This window comes from Ursus arctos, unplaced genomic scaffold, assembly GCF_023065955.2.
Source record: "Ursus arctos isolate Adak ecotype North America unplaced genomic scaffold, UrsArc2.0 scaffold_9, whole genome shotgun sequence".
NCBI lineage: Eukaryota > Metazoa > Chordata > Mammalia > Carnivora > Ursidae > Ursus > Ursus arctos.
The window spans coordinates 4,332,243-4,349,008 of record NW_026623111.1 but is presented as its reverse complement, the minus strand read 5'-3'; the positions used below and the strand labels follow the sequence as shown (position 1 = coordinate 4,349,008).

At 45.6% G+C, this 16,766-nt stretch overlaps 1 protein-coding gene across 14 annotated transcripts in view; it reads left to right on the top strand.

The window, feature by feature from the left end:
• Nucleotides 1-16,766, top strand: part of KIAA0232 (KIAA0232 ortholog) — an 84,444-nt gene that overhangs the window by 47,884 nt on the left and 19,794 nt on the right. For 10 of the 14 annotated variants that reach the window (XR_007187803.2, XM_044379411.3, XM_048211784.2 and 7 more), the window contains exons 3-5: nucleotides 3,172-3,309; nucleotides 14,619-14,685; nucleotides 15,797-15,878. Coding sequence is in view for 12 of the 14 variants with exons in the window: in XM_044379411.3 (XP_044235346.1) it covers nucleotides 3,172-3,309; nucleotides 14,619-14,685; nucleotides 15,797-15,878 (287 nt within the window). In the remaining 2 variants the exon portion in view is untranslated. Of the gene's footprint in view, nucleotides 1-3,171; nucleotides 3,310-11,484; nucleotides 13,380-14,618; nucleotides 14,686-15,796; nucleotides 15,879-16,766 lie in introns of those variants that run through there. The other 4 variants (XM_044379414.3, XM_048211788.2, XM_048211787.2 and 1 more) reach the window with 4 other exon arrangements.

Genomic DNA, 16,766 nt, shown 5'->3' with positions numbered 1-16,766 from the left:
ACTCCACTTCAGTGACCCTTCCTTCTGTAGGAAGCCTTTGCTTACCAGCCAGGCCAAGAAAAGAATGTGCACCTTTTTAGGCTTCCTCAGTGCTTTCTATAGACCTTTCTAGTAGCAACAACCGTTCCCAGTTGTCTGCCTTCGTGCCTGTGTTTTGCATCACACTGTGCGCCTCTGGCAGGCGGGCCTCTGCTGCGCTCATTCTTAGTGCCCCGGAGAGGACACTCAGTCATTGCTGGAGGAATGGGTGAGTCTGCATTCACAGGTAAACCTAGGATGCCAAGTAGGAGGCGAGAAACCCCTGCCAGATACCTGTCCTGCGTGAAGAGCAGCAGGGGCTCTTTCGAGTTTCTCCGCTCTTGACAATTTTCCATCAAAAAACCGTAACAACAGCAACTTTTTTTTTTAAGATTTTATTTATTTGAGAGAGCAAGAGTGAGCGAGAGAGCACAAGCAGTGGGGTGGCAGAGGGAGAGGGAAGAGCAGACTGCCCACTGAGCAGGGAGCCTGATGCAGAGCCCAGTCCCAGGTTACTGGGATCATGTCCTGAGCCGAAGGCAGACGCTTCACCCACTGAGCCACCCAGGCGTCCCAGCAACTTTTGACTATTAAAGAATATGACCTGATTATAAGAAAAATCAGAAAATAAACTTAGTGTCCTTCTCCTGCTCACCAAGAGATAAGCTCCTCAGTGACCTCTTAGTTCATTTCTATGAGACCTTTTAGTGCATATTAATGTGTGTATGTGTGCGTGTGCACACGTGTTCACACAAAATGAGATTGTTCTGTTGGATAGACTGTTTCTCTTACGAATACTGTGGATGGCTTGCTTTGTCAATAAATATGCTTCATAATCTCCTCAATGGCTACAGTATCTCATGGCTTGGATGAAGTATACCTTATTTAGCCAAGTCTTCCTTACGTGGCGTTTAAGTTGTTCCTGCACGTTTGCCTTGGTTGACAGCACTGTGATCAACATCACAGTAGCGAAGTCTGTGCACACAGTGGTGATTATTTTGTTAGGATAAATTCTCAGAAATAGAATTATTAAATGGAAAGTATATGTCCATGGGGTGCCTGGGTGGCTCCGTCGTTAAGTGTCTGCCTTCAGCTCAGGGCGTGATCCCAGAGTTCTGGGATCGAGCCCCGCATCAGGCTCCTCCGCTGGGAGCCTGCTTCTTCCTCTCCCACTCCCCCTGCTTGTGTTCCCTCTCTCGCTGGCTGTCTCTCTGTCAAATAAATAAATAAAATCTAAAAAAAAAAAAAGTATATGCCCATGCTACTAGAAAGGTCTATAGAAAGCACTGAGGAAGCCTAAAAAGGTGCACATTCTTTTCTTGGCCTGGCTGGTAAGCAAAGGCTTCCTACAGAAGGAAGGGTCACTGAAGTGGAGTCTTAAAGAGTGAAGAGGGGTGCCTGGGTGGCTCGGTTGATATGTATTGTCACACTGCCTCCAGAAAGAGCACCTGTCCATGTGAACTGAGTTTTGAAAGTCCCTTCTGTCTGTATAGTAAAACTTCATTAGGACCTTTGAATGCGTGTTACCTCTGGTGAGCTATAATGTAGCTTCGGTGGAGAAACATGTTTCTAATCTCTGATGGGAGGGAGAGCCAGTCTCAGCAGCTCAAACAAAAAAGAGTCTTGTGTTCCATCATTACACAAATAACCTTTCTACTTCCTTTTATATACTATGAACAATAGAATTACAGCATTTCTTTCTGCCTTTGGAAGCTTCGGGTCTATGTTGTTATGGTTCTGTCCGCTGCTCCTGTTAGAGGACAAACCCTATCTCCAGAAGATATCACTGATAAGGAATGTCAGGTTTCAGGTGTAGTCCAGCCAAAACCGTCAGATAAGTGGAAATATACTGATAGTACTTACTTGGCCATTAAGTACATTTTCCCTTGGAAAATTGGAATTGGTACCATGTAGCCAGAAAATATGTTTTTCAGGTTCATGAGATCTGCAAACATGCCCAAGAAATTAAGAAAAAGTATCCTAATTATGATGGGTGTAGAGGGAGGGACTGTTCTCCCACTCTTGTCTGGTAGCGTAAAAGTAATTTTTATGTATTGGATCAAAGTAAAAATTGGGTTAGACAGTTGATGGTGTATGATTTGATCTTTTAAAATCTTTTGAGTTTCTTATTATGCTTTTCCTTCTTTATCTCTTCTTATTCATATATTCTTAACCATGTCCTGAGGGCCTGCCGTAGGCCACATCATCTTCTAGGTCATTTTTAAAATTTTGCCATTGTCTGTCTTTCTGATCTTTTTTTTTCTTATTGTCTGTCCACTGGTTTTAGTCATAATTTGTCAAATGGAAGACTTTTTATTTATTTTTAAGTGGTGGGCTTTTTAAAAGGAAAACAAAGTAGCAAAGCGATTAAAAATATTAAAGTCCAAGTTTAGGGAAATAGTATAAACTTGCATCTTAGAATATTCTATAACCAAAGAATTTATGGTAATGTCGAGGTGATGCTTACAATTTAGTAAGTTAAGTCAAATACAGTATTCTATAACTAGCATGAATTCAAATCTGTGAGTTTTAAAGCATACAGAAAAGACCACATGAAGCAGAACAAATTATTCTAGTTTTCACTGGGTGGTAGGATCATGGATGATTTTGCTTTCTTCCCACTTTTCACATTTTCTTCAGATTTTTATTATGGGCCCATGTAACCAAGGGGAAAAATAAACTTATAATGCCAACATAAAATATTTTATATCTGTTGTTTTTTAGATTACAAGGTAAAGAAATAGGGATTGAACCATTTAACTGTTAAATGTTAAAATCTGATAGTAATATAAACACTCATTATCCAAGAGTGAGAAGCACAGAAGACATTTGATTGTGTATGTAGTTTAGAATTTGCTTATTTATGAAGTTTTTGCATTTACATACAAATGTCTGAGTTTATTAGCATTTACTGAATGTCAGTGGATCATATTCCTTAAGGTCATAAATAAATCATAAATAATATAATGAGAATCTGGGTAATAGATACCTAACGAATGACTATTCCAAAGTGCTCAGGGTGACCATGTTCTGTGGTCTCTGAACTTATAGCGATGAATGTACTTGGGAATGTGTGTGAGCGTGTGGGAAGTAACAGTGTTGAAAACTTGCTGTTTAGTCTTGTTCACCGAACTCTGTCTAATCTTATTTTAGGAGAATGACATCTTCCTGGGCTGGGAAAAAGGAGCTTACAAGAAATGGGGAAAGAGTAAGAAAAAGTGCTCAGATCTGACTCTAGAAGAAATGAAAAAACAGGCTGCTGTCCAGTGTCTTCGCTCTGCTTCTGATGAAGTAGGTTCACATTTGATTTCTAATACTTAAGAGACGAAGAAAGAGGTGGGTTTTTTTTAAAAGTACACAAATAGAGCATCTTGACTGAAGAAACTTAGAAAAATAGCACTGTAATGTGAACAGTATCACTTTTTCCTCTAGGGCATCTTAATGCATAAATGAAGTTGTATTAAAAGATATTCCTTTAAAGTACTATTACAATTAGAGTACACACCAAATTATATATCCTTTCTTCCCCGTTAAACATGTTCCATCTTTTTATTACGTTATCTGTTCTTTGTAGCAGCTAAGTTCTGTTTCATCAGATAATATTCCAACAGCAATATAACACACTCTTTATTGCTGGATATTTACTTAGCTTTTTTTTTTTTTTTTTTAAATAGTAATGTCTGTGCTCAGACTCATGACTCCTGAGATCCAGAGTCACGTGCTCTACTGACTGAGCCGGCCAGGCCCCCCGTTCAGCTGGCTCTTTATTGTCTGTTACCCTCTCCAGTATGTTTGCATGTGTGGCTTTTCCATATTCTAGATTATTTCTTTTGGATCCATTCCTAGAAGTGGGATGATAGCGGTTTAGTATTTTAAGGCCACTACATTTGCTTATGATTCATAATTTTTTGTTTGTTTTTAGAATATAAGATATTTTTTTTAAAGTAAGTTCTTCACCCAACATGGGGCTTGAACTCATGACCCTGAAATCAAGAGTCGCATGCTGTACGGACTGAGCCAGCCAGGCACCCTGTATAAGATTATTTTATTATATTAATGTTTTAATACTTCATAAAAAAAGTATTTGTCATGTCCTTTAGTATCCTGAAAGAACAAAATGGTTTTAGAATATAATCATCCATTTAAATTAACACTATGCAATTCTTTTTTCTTTAAAGATTTTATTTATTTATTTGACAGCGAGAGAGCACAAGCAGGGGGTAGTGGCAGAGGCAGAGGGAGAAGCAGGCTCTCTGCTGAGCAGGGAGCCTGATGTGGGGTTGGGATCGTGACCTGAGCTGAAGGCAGATGCTTAACTGCCTGAGCCACCCAGGTGCCCCAATACTATGCAGTTCTTATTACTTACTGTAAGATATATGCTTGGAGATCCTGCTACTTAGAAAAAAAAATTTTTTTTGCTTTCACCAGTTATTTGAGATGATATGGTTTAAGTACCTTTTATAAAGCAGAGTTGAATTGAAAGAGATCTGTCCTCCAGAAACTTCTTAATTTAAATGGGTGATTATATTCTAAAACCATTTTCTTTCAGAATGCTAAGGGACATGACATATTTTATGTGAGTATGAGAAGATGAATAAACCAATCCTAGGAGTGTCTACTGGCTGATGTTGGGATAACCAGGTTTGCCACACTGGGTAATCTGTAGAGGTGTCTTCTTCATGACTCTCGCCGAGCACACCCGCCTCCTGAGGCTTGTGCAGTGCGCCCCGCTCAGCTCGGTCTTGTTCTGCTCCTGCATGCCTCACATCCTCCATTGCAGTTGTTCGTTTCTGTCTTCCCTCCGTGCCTGTGCTCCTTGGGGACCAAGACTGGGAGCTCCCTGTGTGCTCGTCTCCTGGTGCCTGACAGCATGAGTGCTGTCTTGGGGGAGGCGCCGACTTTCTCTTGAATGGAATTGTGCACTCAGGTGTCCAGGAGTCTTCCCTTGTCGCCCCGACCCTTCCTGTTCTCCCCCACTGGGTTCCTCTCCCCATCCCTTTGATTTTTGACTTTTGATCTCACAAAATTGCTGCATCCTAGACTGTGGGATAGGGATTTGGAAGTTAACGTTCATGTGGCTGTCTTCAGAACTGTTTCATTGCGAGTGGGAACATCAGGAACCTAGTTTAAGAAACAGTGGGAATAGACGTAGGGCTATCTCACTGAAACCAGGTCTGGAAATGCAGGGCGTGAAGAGTGGCCTCAACCGGGAACAAAGTGATTGGCAGCCAAAGTCGTTTTCTCCTATGATGCACAATCTCTCATTTGCTTCTGGGTCATTCTGCCTCTCTCTGAAGTCTGACTTTCTCTGCGTCAGCCAGCAGCCACCGTGGTGAGAAAACCACCCTGCCAGCCCCTGCCCAGCACCACTGCTGAAGGCTAGTATCCAGCACCCTTCAGCTAGGGAGAAATGTAGTTGGCTGGGCTTGGGCAGAAGTCCCCCTGATTGGGTGAGCTGCAAGGAGGGGCCCACGTTGCCTGGGGGTTCGCTCCTGGAGCAGGGGCGGTGCTGAGAGGAAGGGGGTGGTTGGATAGTTCGCAAAAGGTATTTTCTACCTGACATTGAAGGGAAAGTAATTTGGAGTTGAAAATGGCGGGTGGTTTTTTAAAGGAGAGGTCAGTTCAGGTAAATTCTTTGAGTAAAATCCAAAGAAGCTGCTGAGTCATGCTTGGAAGGAAAATGTAAGTCAGGAGTTTCAGCCTGGGAGAGGATCTTATTTCTGCTTTGGACCAAAGTTGCTGAGAAATGACTCTTGCCTTCGACTTAACGGTGAAGGGAAGTCGAATGGAAAATCAGGGCGCCCGACATGAGCCATGGAAGTGAGGTGTACAGGCACCTTCTCCTGACCTAACACAAGACCCTGCTCCCCTGCCTTGGGGTGCTCACGTCTGGGTCATCGTAGCTGAGCGTGATGGTGCCGGAAAGGACTTGGTGTGAAGGAGGGACAGTGCAGGTGAAGGAGAGTGGTTCTTTCCATTGTTGCTTTGGAAGAAATGCTTTCCTTTGCCGGGAAGTCAAAGGTGGGATTTTTGTTTTTAAGCCCAGTGAAGTCTTCTTGTCCAATTTATTCTTCTCATTTTACAAAAAAGTGTTGCATTTCTTTTTCTTAATGATGGCTTTTAATATTACCAAATGAAAATGAGCTGAGTAAGTGAATGAGCGAGGCACGTACCAGGAGCTGGGTTGCACTTGGGGAATGAAGGAAGAGGAAGTAGGAAGTGCTCAAGCCCCATTGCCTTTTTCAGAGCGCCTGCGGCTGCGTGCGCATCCACACACGGACTCCTGAAGCCGGCTCTCCAGATCTTGGGGAGTCAATGGAAAGAACTTGAAAAAAATCCCTCTTTCCTATGGCCTGTAACAATAGAAAGGAATCACCGTGGATGTTCATAAACTGTAGGCTGTATGTCCCCAGGCTTTTCTTTTTAGATTCTGTCTGGCAGCTTCAGTGCAAATACAGGTATGAAGAGGGTCTACATAGGAAATTAGAATGCAAAAGTTTTGTTTTCTGTATTGGCCACAGTGAACGTTCGCATATGGGTATGATGTTCATTTCCTAAATATTACGGATAGTAACATACGTGGTACTGTGCTTTGCTTTCCCACCCGGTCACTGGCAACTGACCAGAATCGACAGCCACGAACAAGTTTACAGTCCATTGAAAATGTTAATGACGTAACTGCAAGATAGCAACATAAATGAGGCTGTCATTACATTAGGTAGGTAGCTAGGGGTGATGTTACGCACTGCCCACAAATTCTTCCCTCGCGACTCTCGTGTGTGCGTGTGCGTGACTGTTACAGGCTCCGCGTTAGGTGTTCCTGTAAAAGCATCCATAGCGCCACTCTTCACTGCGTCGTGCTTTCAGGAGGATGGCAGACTTCCCCGACTCCACTTTTATATGCTTGTGAGGTGACGCTAGGTCTCCTCCCGCCCTGTTCCTGCAGCAAGTTGTACCCCACATTACAGCACATCTCTTTGACCTGCTTAGCCCAGTATTTTTCCTAAGAGACGTCACCAAAACAGTAGGAAACTCCGTTATGTCAGATTTAATTTTAGACATTGAAGGAAGTTTGGCAGCACCTGCAAAGACTTGGGGCAGTTGGTATTGATTCCCCCAGGTGGTCATGACCTTCGTGGGCTTTGCTGCTGGTGAAGTCCCGCTGAAGCTGCCGCTGCTGATTCCCTTCCTTTGCACCTGCAAGTGACTAGCGCTTCTCTGGGCTCTTTCTCTAGCATGTTTGCATCTGCTTTGGTTGCCGTCCTACCAGGGCCTGTAAAGGAGATGGTGCCCCTCATGCTGCCCCCAGATGGCTGGTTTCATTAAGGGACGCTCTCCTGAGCTATTTCTGTCATCAGCGGACATGGCATGTGCCTGATGTCAACTATATCCAGACCTCTTGCCCCATTTTAAAAACCATGAAACGGTGTTGGAGTTTGCCGGCTCTTATTTTTTGGAATCCTCGAGTTTCCTTGGTTCTGTTTTCTCAGTCCCCAGTGATGGAGCTTTTTATATTGTTTGTTTTTGTTTTCATGTTAATAATGAGTTATGTTTCTGTTTCTTTCCGTGGAGCTCCTGAACGGCATCAGAGCTAGTATTTTGCCACCCATTTTGGGCATCACTGGAAGATGAACCGCAGCGGGCCCTGTTTGGGGAGTAAGTCAGGCTCACAGTGATGACTCAGTGAGGTTTTGGAAGTAGTACTGCTGCTCACCCTGGGCAGCTGCTCGGCCTGAGCCCGTCGCGGGGCCTCACAGAGGGATTGGTGCCCCGGGTACTGCGGGGGCTTTTTGCAGTCACTCCTATTCCCACAGTGACCGAAGCCCGCCAGTAAAAGCACGTAGTGTGCATCTTCGTATTTGCGTATGTGTTGTTTATATGCTGTGCGGGGCTGCACGTACAAAAACTGTGTTTCGTGGCAGTCTGTTGTTGAAGTTAATTGTGACAATATATATCGCGTCTTTGCCCACTGACTTTTGAACGTATCTCATTCTGGATGATAATAAGAGCATCAAAACAATGAGAAGTAACATTTGTGGAACGCTTAAAATGTATGAGATTCTGAACATTGCAAGAGGTGAGGCTGTGCTCCTCCTGTAGGCCAGACCCCTGAGAAGCAAGTCAGTGGTCGCTAAAGCTGAGGAGGCTCACAGTGGCTGTGCAGCCAGCCCGGCCTCGGCCTCATCTCAGTGTCGATGGAGGGGAGGCAGTCAACGACATCTGTAGGCCTTTGGGGGGATTTTGGCTTTTCTTCTGGGAAGCAGTGAAGTGTTGCTAGTGTAACCTGACTTCAGTGGTGATAGGACCCTGCGGGCCACCGCTGCACTAAGATGGGACAGGATGGGGCAGGGGCAGGCTCTGAGAAAGTGGTGGTCCAGAAGGTAGAGTACAGTGAGAACTAGTGGGATTCAAATACATTTTGAGGGTAGAGCTGCTGACAGGACTCGATTTGGGGTGGAGAGAAGGGAGGAGATGGGGAGGACAGCTATGGTTTTTGATCTGAACAACTGCAACAATGCAGTTTTCGGGACGTCTGGGTGGGGTGGCTTTGTTGGTTGAGCATCTGACTCTTGATTTTGGCTCAGGTCATGATCTGAGGGTTATAACATCAAGCCCCGCCTCCGGCTCCACGCTTAGCGCAGAGTCTGCTTGGGATCCTCTCCCTGTGCTGCTCCCCCTGCTCACACTCTCTCTCGCAAATCCCTTTTTTTTTTTTTTTTTTAAGAGATTGAATTTATTTGTCAGAGAGTAAGCACACAAGCAGGGAGAGGGCAGTGGGAGAGGGAGAAGCTGAGCAGGGAGCCTGACACGGGGCTTGATCCCAGGACTCCGAGATCATGACCTGAGCCAAAGGCAGGCTCTTAACTGACTGAGCCACCCAGGTGCCCTTCAAATCTTTTTTAAAAAAAAATGCAGTTTTCATTTCTGAGGAAAGGAAATTAAGGAAGAAGCACTAATCTGTGGGTGGAGGTATGAATAGAGCTTTGAACGTGAGCCGCTGGGAAGAGGGCCACGTGGAGACTAGGAAAGGATGTCTGGGTGTGTCTGGGGGCTGTGTGGTTCTGGGACGAGGTGGGATAATAGACCATTGGCTTGTTTGTATATCTTGCCAAGACCCGGAGATCTCAGGTCTCCAGGGCCAGGGAGGAAGCTGACTAAGTACGATGGTAGGGAGCGGTGAGGCCTGCCAGGCACAGGCCCATCTCAGCGCTAGCTGGTCGTGGCCATGGCAGGTGCAGGCCTGGTTGGGGCCAGATCTTCTGATCTCTCTTTAGAAAAGGTGGGAAATTGTGGTTTTTACAAGAAATTCCTGAATATCAAATGTCGAGAAGTGAGGATACGAGAAAGGACAGAAACGGGAGCTGCTACTATGAAATCTGCAGTTGTGGGCGCAGGAGGGTGAACCAGCGGCCCGCGGGCGGGGGCTGTGCTGGGGGGTGGTGCGCCTCACCCCCTGCCACAGACCAGGCAGAGCACAGTTACCTTTTTCTAAGCCTTCGTTAATCACGTTATTTGATCATTACTTGTAATAGACGCTGACATCCTCTACTGTTTATGACAAATTATAATTGTTTTCTGTCCATCATTCTAAGAAGACATGGATCTTGTCTTCCCTGGCAAGTAGTAGGCATCCGATGGTATTTATCCAGTGGATATTTCTCTCCTCCTCTCTACCTTATTCTAGAGAGCAGGTATAAATAAGAGCTGAAGGCAGCCAGTGGGTAGATTTTTGTAGATCTTCCTGTGGTCGAGGATGGGAATCACGACCCTCATGCAGGCGCCTTGGCAGAAACTGCTTTTTGTTTGGATTTTTAATATTTTTTTTAATCTTTGAATGGCTGTAGGCCAGAGATATTTTGTTCTTTCTGCAGATCACGTGCTTCATCCTCCACTTCCTGTTGCATTGTAGCTGACCACATCACATATTTCTATTACTTCCCTGGCCACTGAAGGCATGAGCTTATGAACCCTGTTTTAGATTCTCAGTTGTCTCACTTGGTGCTCTTTTGTTTATTGGCTTAATGTTAACTTAGTTCTAAATTTTAAAAAGGCTTTTAAAATGGAAGTGATCCTTTATAGTTTATTGTCACCAGTAATCGCCCTCAGTATTTAGTTGGGCTACTTCCCACTAATTTTCCAACTCTGCTTTAGAAATTCAAGTCTGAGGGGTGCCTGGGTGGCTCAGTCAGTTAAGCGTCTAACTCCTGATTTCAGCTCAGGTCAAGATCTCTGGACCGTGAGACTGAGCTCTGCATCCGTCTCTGCTCTGGGCTCTGCTCTGGGTGTGGAGCCTCTTTAAAATTCTCCCTCTCCCTCTGCCCCCCCCCCCCCCAGCTTGTGAGTGCACTCTGTCACTGTCTCTCTAAAAAAATAAATAAATAAAAATAAAGATCTGAGATCTGAAAAATTGTAAAAGAGCTCCATCCGTTGCAGGGTAGGAGTATTTGGAAGTGTGTACCGTGCTTATTGCTGCATGACAAAGTACCCCCCAACTTCATCACTGACACCAGTAGCTGTTTTCATTTGCTCACAGTTGTGTGGGTCATGTAGGGCTCAGCTGGGAGGTTCTGCTGCTGGTCTTGTGTGGGGTCTCATGCTCTTGCAATCAGATGGCAACCAGGACTGGGAGATCCAGGATCGCTCTCCTCATTTGTCTCGTGTCTCTGCGGGGATTACTAGCTGTGACCTCCTCATGGCTAGTACAGGCCTCTGTACAGGCAGGTGGAGCCCGGAGGTAGCTTTCCAAGAGCACGTGCATCACATTTGCTGGTGTCTCTCTGTGGGTGGGGCCTATGCTGGGCTGAGTGCCAGGTGACATGGCTCGTCGGGGGCCCCAAAGTGCTTAGGCTTTCCCCATCCTGGTGGGTACTTCTGGAGCGATGGAACCAGGCAGGACACCAAGCACCCGAGATGGTATGGGATGCCTTAATGGAAATTGCAGGCGAAAAGTCAACAGATTGGTGAATGAATCCCTGTCCCTTTCTTCTGTCCTGCTGCCGTGGTGCTGAAGGTCAGGGCTGCCCTGAAGAAGAGACGTTCAGGGGACAAAATGATCTCTTCAGTTCTAAAGTAGTAGAAATGAAAAAGCTCAGCAGAAGGGTTGGAAGGAGGAGCGGAGGGACTCCCCCAGGAAGTAGAACAGGAGCACTGCAGGAGAGAAGTTGGGGGGCTGGTGTAGGAAGTGCAGCAGCCACCCGCAGGAGACACATCAGCCCTGGTGTCACCATTTTCGGGTGTGGAAAGCCAGGCGGTGATCCGTGAATGATTTAGGTTAGGTCACGTGGTAAGCCCTGGAATGACGTTCAAACCCAGGTCTTTTTGAATCCCGCATTGCTGCCTGTGAATGGAACGGGCAGTTTGGGGTCCTTGAATGTCCTATTGGTTAGTGACCACAGGGTTGGGGTGGGAGGGCAATCCAGCGGTTGGGGAGTGTCCAGTTCAAATGATCTCTGCATAGAAGATGAACCTTTGAGGTGGATAGAATAGCAACAGGAACCTTAGAACGTGGAGAGGAGAGTTGACGGGGGACTGAGTGCGATTGCCTTTGTTTCCCTTCCATTGAGAAGGATGGGCACTGTGGAGAGGGTGGAGGAGGACTAAACGTGTTGTGGGAAGGGAGCACATAAAACATTTCCTGAAAGCAGTGGGACAGAAGCTGCCGCATCTGCCGGAGGCTCGGGCTCCATGGGCACGTCTGTGTTTTCAGCTCCACCCGCAGCCTCGGCGAGAGAGCATGGCTGTGCCACGGACTCCAGGCAGAACCCAGGGGACTTGGGGTGATCTGGGTCAGGTTAATTATCTTTCTTACTCCTGCAACCTCTGACTCAAAGCAGAGCAGAATTTAAATGCATTTTAGAAGAGGTGAATCTATTAATGAGATTCTGGAAAATGGAAAACATACACAAAATCTAGAAACGGCACCAACATTTAGGTGACTGATGTGACAGGCACTCCGATGGCGCCTCACATGTGCGTCATCCTAGTTTGCCCTTGTGAATCTTGATGGGAAGTGTTCTCAGCGTCCTGCAGCCCGCTGTCCAGTGAGTATGTGGCAGGGTGGGGATTCAGATACATGCCCCTCGGCCATTTCCTCTGAGCAGCAGGCATTGTTACAGTGTCTACTGCAGGAGGACAGGGCCCTGTCTCTCCATGGGTCACGCCTGGCCCAGGGGTGCTCATGACCATTTGTTGACCGAGTGAGTGCTACACCAGTGAATGCTCATGCATTCAGAAACTGGCCAGTCTCCACGTGTGCTTCCCCAGTTTCCGGATTTGGAGGCAGTTGCTTGAATTGTACCGTGCTCTTACTATTTGGGGGGGCTGGCGGCATTTTTACATGTTATTTGACGCTGGGCAGTGACTGTAGGTGATACCGTTCAAAAAAGCAATTCATGAGTTCAGTTGTAAAATGGTAGCAAAATGTTAGCAGTATTTTCACCTATAGCATCTTCTCCCTTACAGTTGTCACTGTTACTGTATTCCTTTTTTATTTAAAAAATTTTATTTATGAGAGAGAGGAGCAGAGGGAGAGGGACAAGCAGACGCAGTGCTTGATCTCACGACCCTGAGATTACAATCCGAGCTGAAACCGAGAGTCAAATGCTTAACCGACGGAGCCGCCCAGATGCCCCTAATTTATTTTTTAAGATATGGTAGGCTCTCAGTATTCTTGAGTGTCCTCGGGATATGATATACTATGGAAATATGAAGCTAATAGTTTATATCATAATTGGGAAAGTCAATGGAATTTCTCATTAACAGCACCAAATTAACAGTGCAGAATGCCTGCTGGGAGATGACCGGGTACAGTGCTGCTTTGGGTACCCCTTTTTGTGTCTCAGTTTACAGTTACCACCCTGCAGTCTAATGATTATGTGTAATCTAAGTAGGATGCTGTGCGAGTCAGGGAAGGAAGATGGAAGCCTAGTGGGGAGAGCCTGCCCTTAGGTACAGAGCTAAGGAGTAAGCTCGCTGTTTCGTTGCCCTTTATATACGAGAGCAAATATGTATACTTCTCAGCTGCGTTACTGCCGAGAACAGCTCCACTGTACAGATGTGTGGACATAATATCCGAGGCAGAGCGTGAAACACAATACCTCATCCCTCGGTTCTCAGGCTTGTTCCCCGTAGACTGTGAAGTGGCCAGCCGCCGTAGGGTCCTGGCCGGAGTTGGACAGGCGAGCCCGAGAGGCTCGGGTTTGTGCACTGGAGCCTGGCACCGGGTTTAGAAGCACAGTGACATAGGCTTGCTGTACAGAACAGCACGCAGCAGGCAGTGTGTCAGCTGATACCAGTGTTAGGTTCGTGGTCTGGAGGAAATGCAATAAAACAGCCCCACCGAGCACCCCTTGAACGTTATGGTAAGCGGAGGCTTTCTGATGGGATTGTGGCGGCCGAGCAGTGTCTATGACTAACATTTGCTACAGGTTTTCCGAGTGGTTTCAAGGGAAGGACAGCTCTTTTGTGGCCTGTCTCCCTGTCGCCCTCGGGCCTGTCTGCCCACTAAAAGCTGTGATCTGCCGTGGATAGCGGGTGGATAGCGGGTAACTGTTGGTGTCTGCAGTTAACCATTTTCACTGTGCTCTGTTTCTTGCTGTTCAAACTGGAGCTGTGCGGTTTCTTGTTTAGGATATCTATAATACTTGTGCTGAGTCATTTTGAGTTCAGTGAATGGGGAAAAGTTCTATTTTTAGCCCCTCAAGGCCCCATGAGGGCAGCGGGTTGGGCAGAGTCACGCGCACCTGTCCGGGTCGGCCCCCCCAAGAGAGACTCACTTCTAACTTAAACAGGACTTTTGAGCACTGAATAAAGGTCCTCAGAAGTACGTTTGCTCTTCTCGTACCCTGTGAAGGATTTTTCTTTCTTCCCTGAGAAAGAGAAAATTGTTAAAGTTGAAAAGTCTACATGATGAAGGATTATTTGTGCCTGTTTCTAGCATTCTCCTTTAAACTTTGGCTCTTCTGGTTATCCTCCCTGTTTCAGGCTCCTGCATGTGCTGTCCTTAGCTGCCCCCCTCTGTGTGGAGCCTAATGCCCTGCTCGTGACCTTTCAGAAAAAACAAAGCTTCTGCACTCGCTCTCGGCCGGGGTGCCATGCACTGCTCTTTCTGTTGCCGTCATCAGTGTTCACTTCAAAAAAGAAAACACTGGCCTTCTTTTTTCTAGACTGTGAGCTCCTAGAGGAGCCACATGAGATTGTTGCGATTTTTTTTTCGCCCTCTGTTCTGAGTCTGGTACAAGACCTTGCTCACGTAGATATCAAATACTGTTTTCAATGGCGACTGACTTTTAGCCGCATGATGGGCTTGTAGGTGTGTCGGCTGCACCGCGAGTGAGATGCTACCCCCCTGGGAGGACTGGCCATCCTGGGAGGAGCATTAATATTTTCACATTTATCAGTGAGTGCCATTGACGGTACTGGATCGTAAATATGTGTGCTAGGTCAGGTCGGCAGACCTGCAGTGTTTCAGCTCTTGTGTGGTGTAAATATTGCTAACAAATTGCATTTGGAACATGGGAAATTGGTAAAAACCTTTATATTAAAATAAGAGTGTACAGGGGCCTGGCAGTAAACTAATGTGTATTTTTGTTCTTTCACAGAGCTCTGGGATCGAGACTTTAGTGGAGGAGCTCTGCTCCAGACTCAAAGACCTTCAGAGTAAGCAAGGTGTGTGCACAGCCTCCGGAAGACGGTCTGCGCACAGTGGGCTATGGGCGCCAAGGGATTTGACTCAGGAGACGCTAGACTTGGCCAGAGACAGACAACAAGAAGCAAGTCTTTGTGTTCAGTGTGTCGCCATGCCAGTATCATGCTGTGTCTTCAGCTGTTAGTGGCTTCTGGGTCACCCCTAGCAGTCACTTGTAGATAGATCCCTGCTCTTAAAGGAATAACTTAATTCACAGGTGCCCTCATGGGGGGGAGGGGTATGTTTTGTTTTCTCTTCACATCGAAGCACAGGGATCAGGAGCAATATTTTCTCTTTCCCATCCTTGCCCCCCCTGTCGGAATCTGCCTGTTGACACCAAGGCCTCCAAAAGTGTCAGCTCTATTTCAGGTTCGAAAGGGACTTCTGCCTTGACTCTCAGGTTTTTTGGAAAGGCAGTCTTGGGGTTCATTAACGTCCTTTTGACTCCTGAAGCCTCCCAGCTTTCTTGTGGTAACTTTTCTGCAAGCCCTTGCAGTGGAAGCTACATAGTAAGGTCAAGGGTCTTGGTTTCCTTGTCATCTTCATGGCCATTTTTGCTGCCCACCAAGCCTTGAGCCTTCCCGAAGAGTTTGTTTTTAACCGAACGCAGTCCCATGAGCTAAGCTGAGACTTCAGCCCTTCGCTTCTGTCTAGTTGACACCCAGCCCTTGCTCACCTGGATGTTGTAACAGAGAGCTGGTTGTAATGGGTTTTCTTTACAGATAGTATCCATCAAGATGGGTCAGGACAGAGTCCATCGGTGCAGGATTTTGTGAGGATCTCAACAGATGTTCTCTGCTGGTGAAATTAATAGAGGATTCCAGTCAATCAGGTGCCTCTACAGCACTTGATCAGAGATGAGGCAAACAGCGCTCCCCTCCCAGTCCACCGTTAGTGTGGTTAAGCTAGAGAATTCCCTCCGGGGCTGTGAAGAAAGAGATTGTTATTAAAAAGACAGATGGGTATAGAGTTCCTTTTAAGCCATAAAGCCTATATAAGTTCTGATTAAAGTAACTTGAGAAACTTTAAAAAACAGGAGCATTTATTAAGTAGATATAAGACCTATCTTTCTGAATTTTTGTTTCGTAACAGAAGAGAAGATTCACAAAAAGTTAGAGGGGTCTCCCTCTCCAGAGGCAGAATTATCCCCTACAGCAAAGGATCAAGTGGAAATGTATGTAAGATTGTATTCAGTAATGAAGTGTGCATTTGTTAAAATCAGACTAATTACTGCTATGTGGTTTACAGTTTTTGTTCATTGTATTTAGTTTCATATTTTATAATTCAGGAAACACTTGTTGAGCACTTACTGTGGAGTTTGACACAGAATTCAGACATGAATAAGATGGTCCTATCCTTATCCTACATACTGACTCAGTATTCGTGAAATGAATGAATGGAGCACGCAGGGTTATTATTTACAGTCTGTTCGCGTGCCGTCACACCGGTCCTTGGAGACAGCTGTGAGAAAGTATGCTCATCCTTGTTTTACTTCCAAGGAGACGAAGTTTCTCCTGCTGATTACAAAGAAATATGGACAAGTCATTGACCTTGGCAAGCTTGTTTCCTGAAGATGCTCTTTGTTCTTTCTTTGTAAATGGTTAGTAAAATCGGCTGCACCATAAGCGGAACTTTCTTATTATACATTTTATTTGAATCTTCTGAACTTCTTGAACTTAAGGTGAAAATAGCCTTCATTTGCTGGTGCGGACCTATGCCAGCCAGTGCGGTCTCCGTGAGCCGTGGGTGTGGCTCTCGAGCACTCGGCATGTGGCTACTTGAGATGTGCTGTAAACGTAAAGTTCTCACCAGATTTCAAAGACTTGGTATAAAAATATAAAATACTGCATTAATATTTTTAAATATCAATTACATGCTGAAATGATAATGTTATGGATGTATTTGGTTAAGTAAAATATATTATTGAATTCAGTTTCACTTTTTCTTCTTACACTTTTAATGTGACTCCTGGGACATTAAAAATTACCTGTGAGGCTCACCATGTGTTTCTGTTAGCTCTGGTAGAGGCTGAAAAGGAGAATCAAGGATAGGCCCTTTGAAA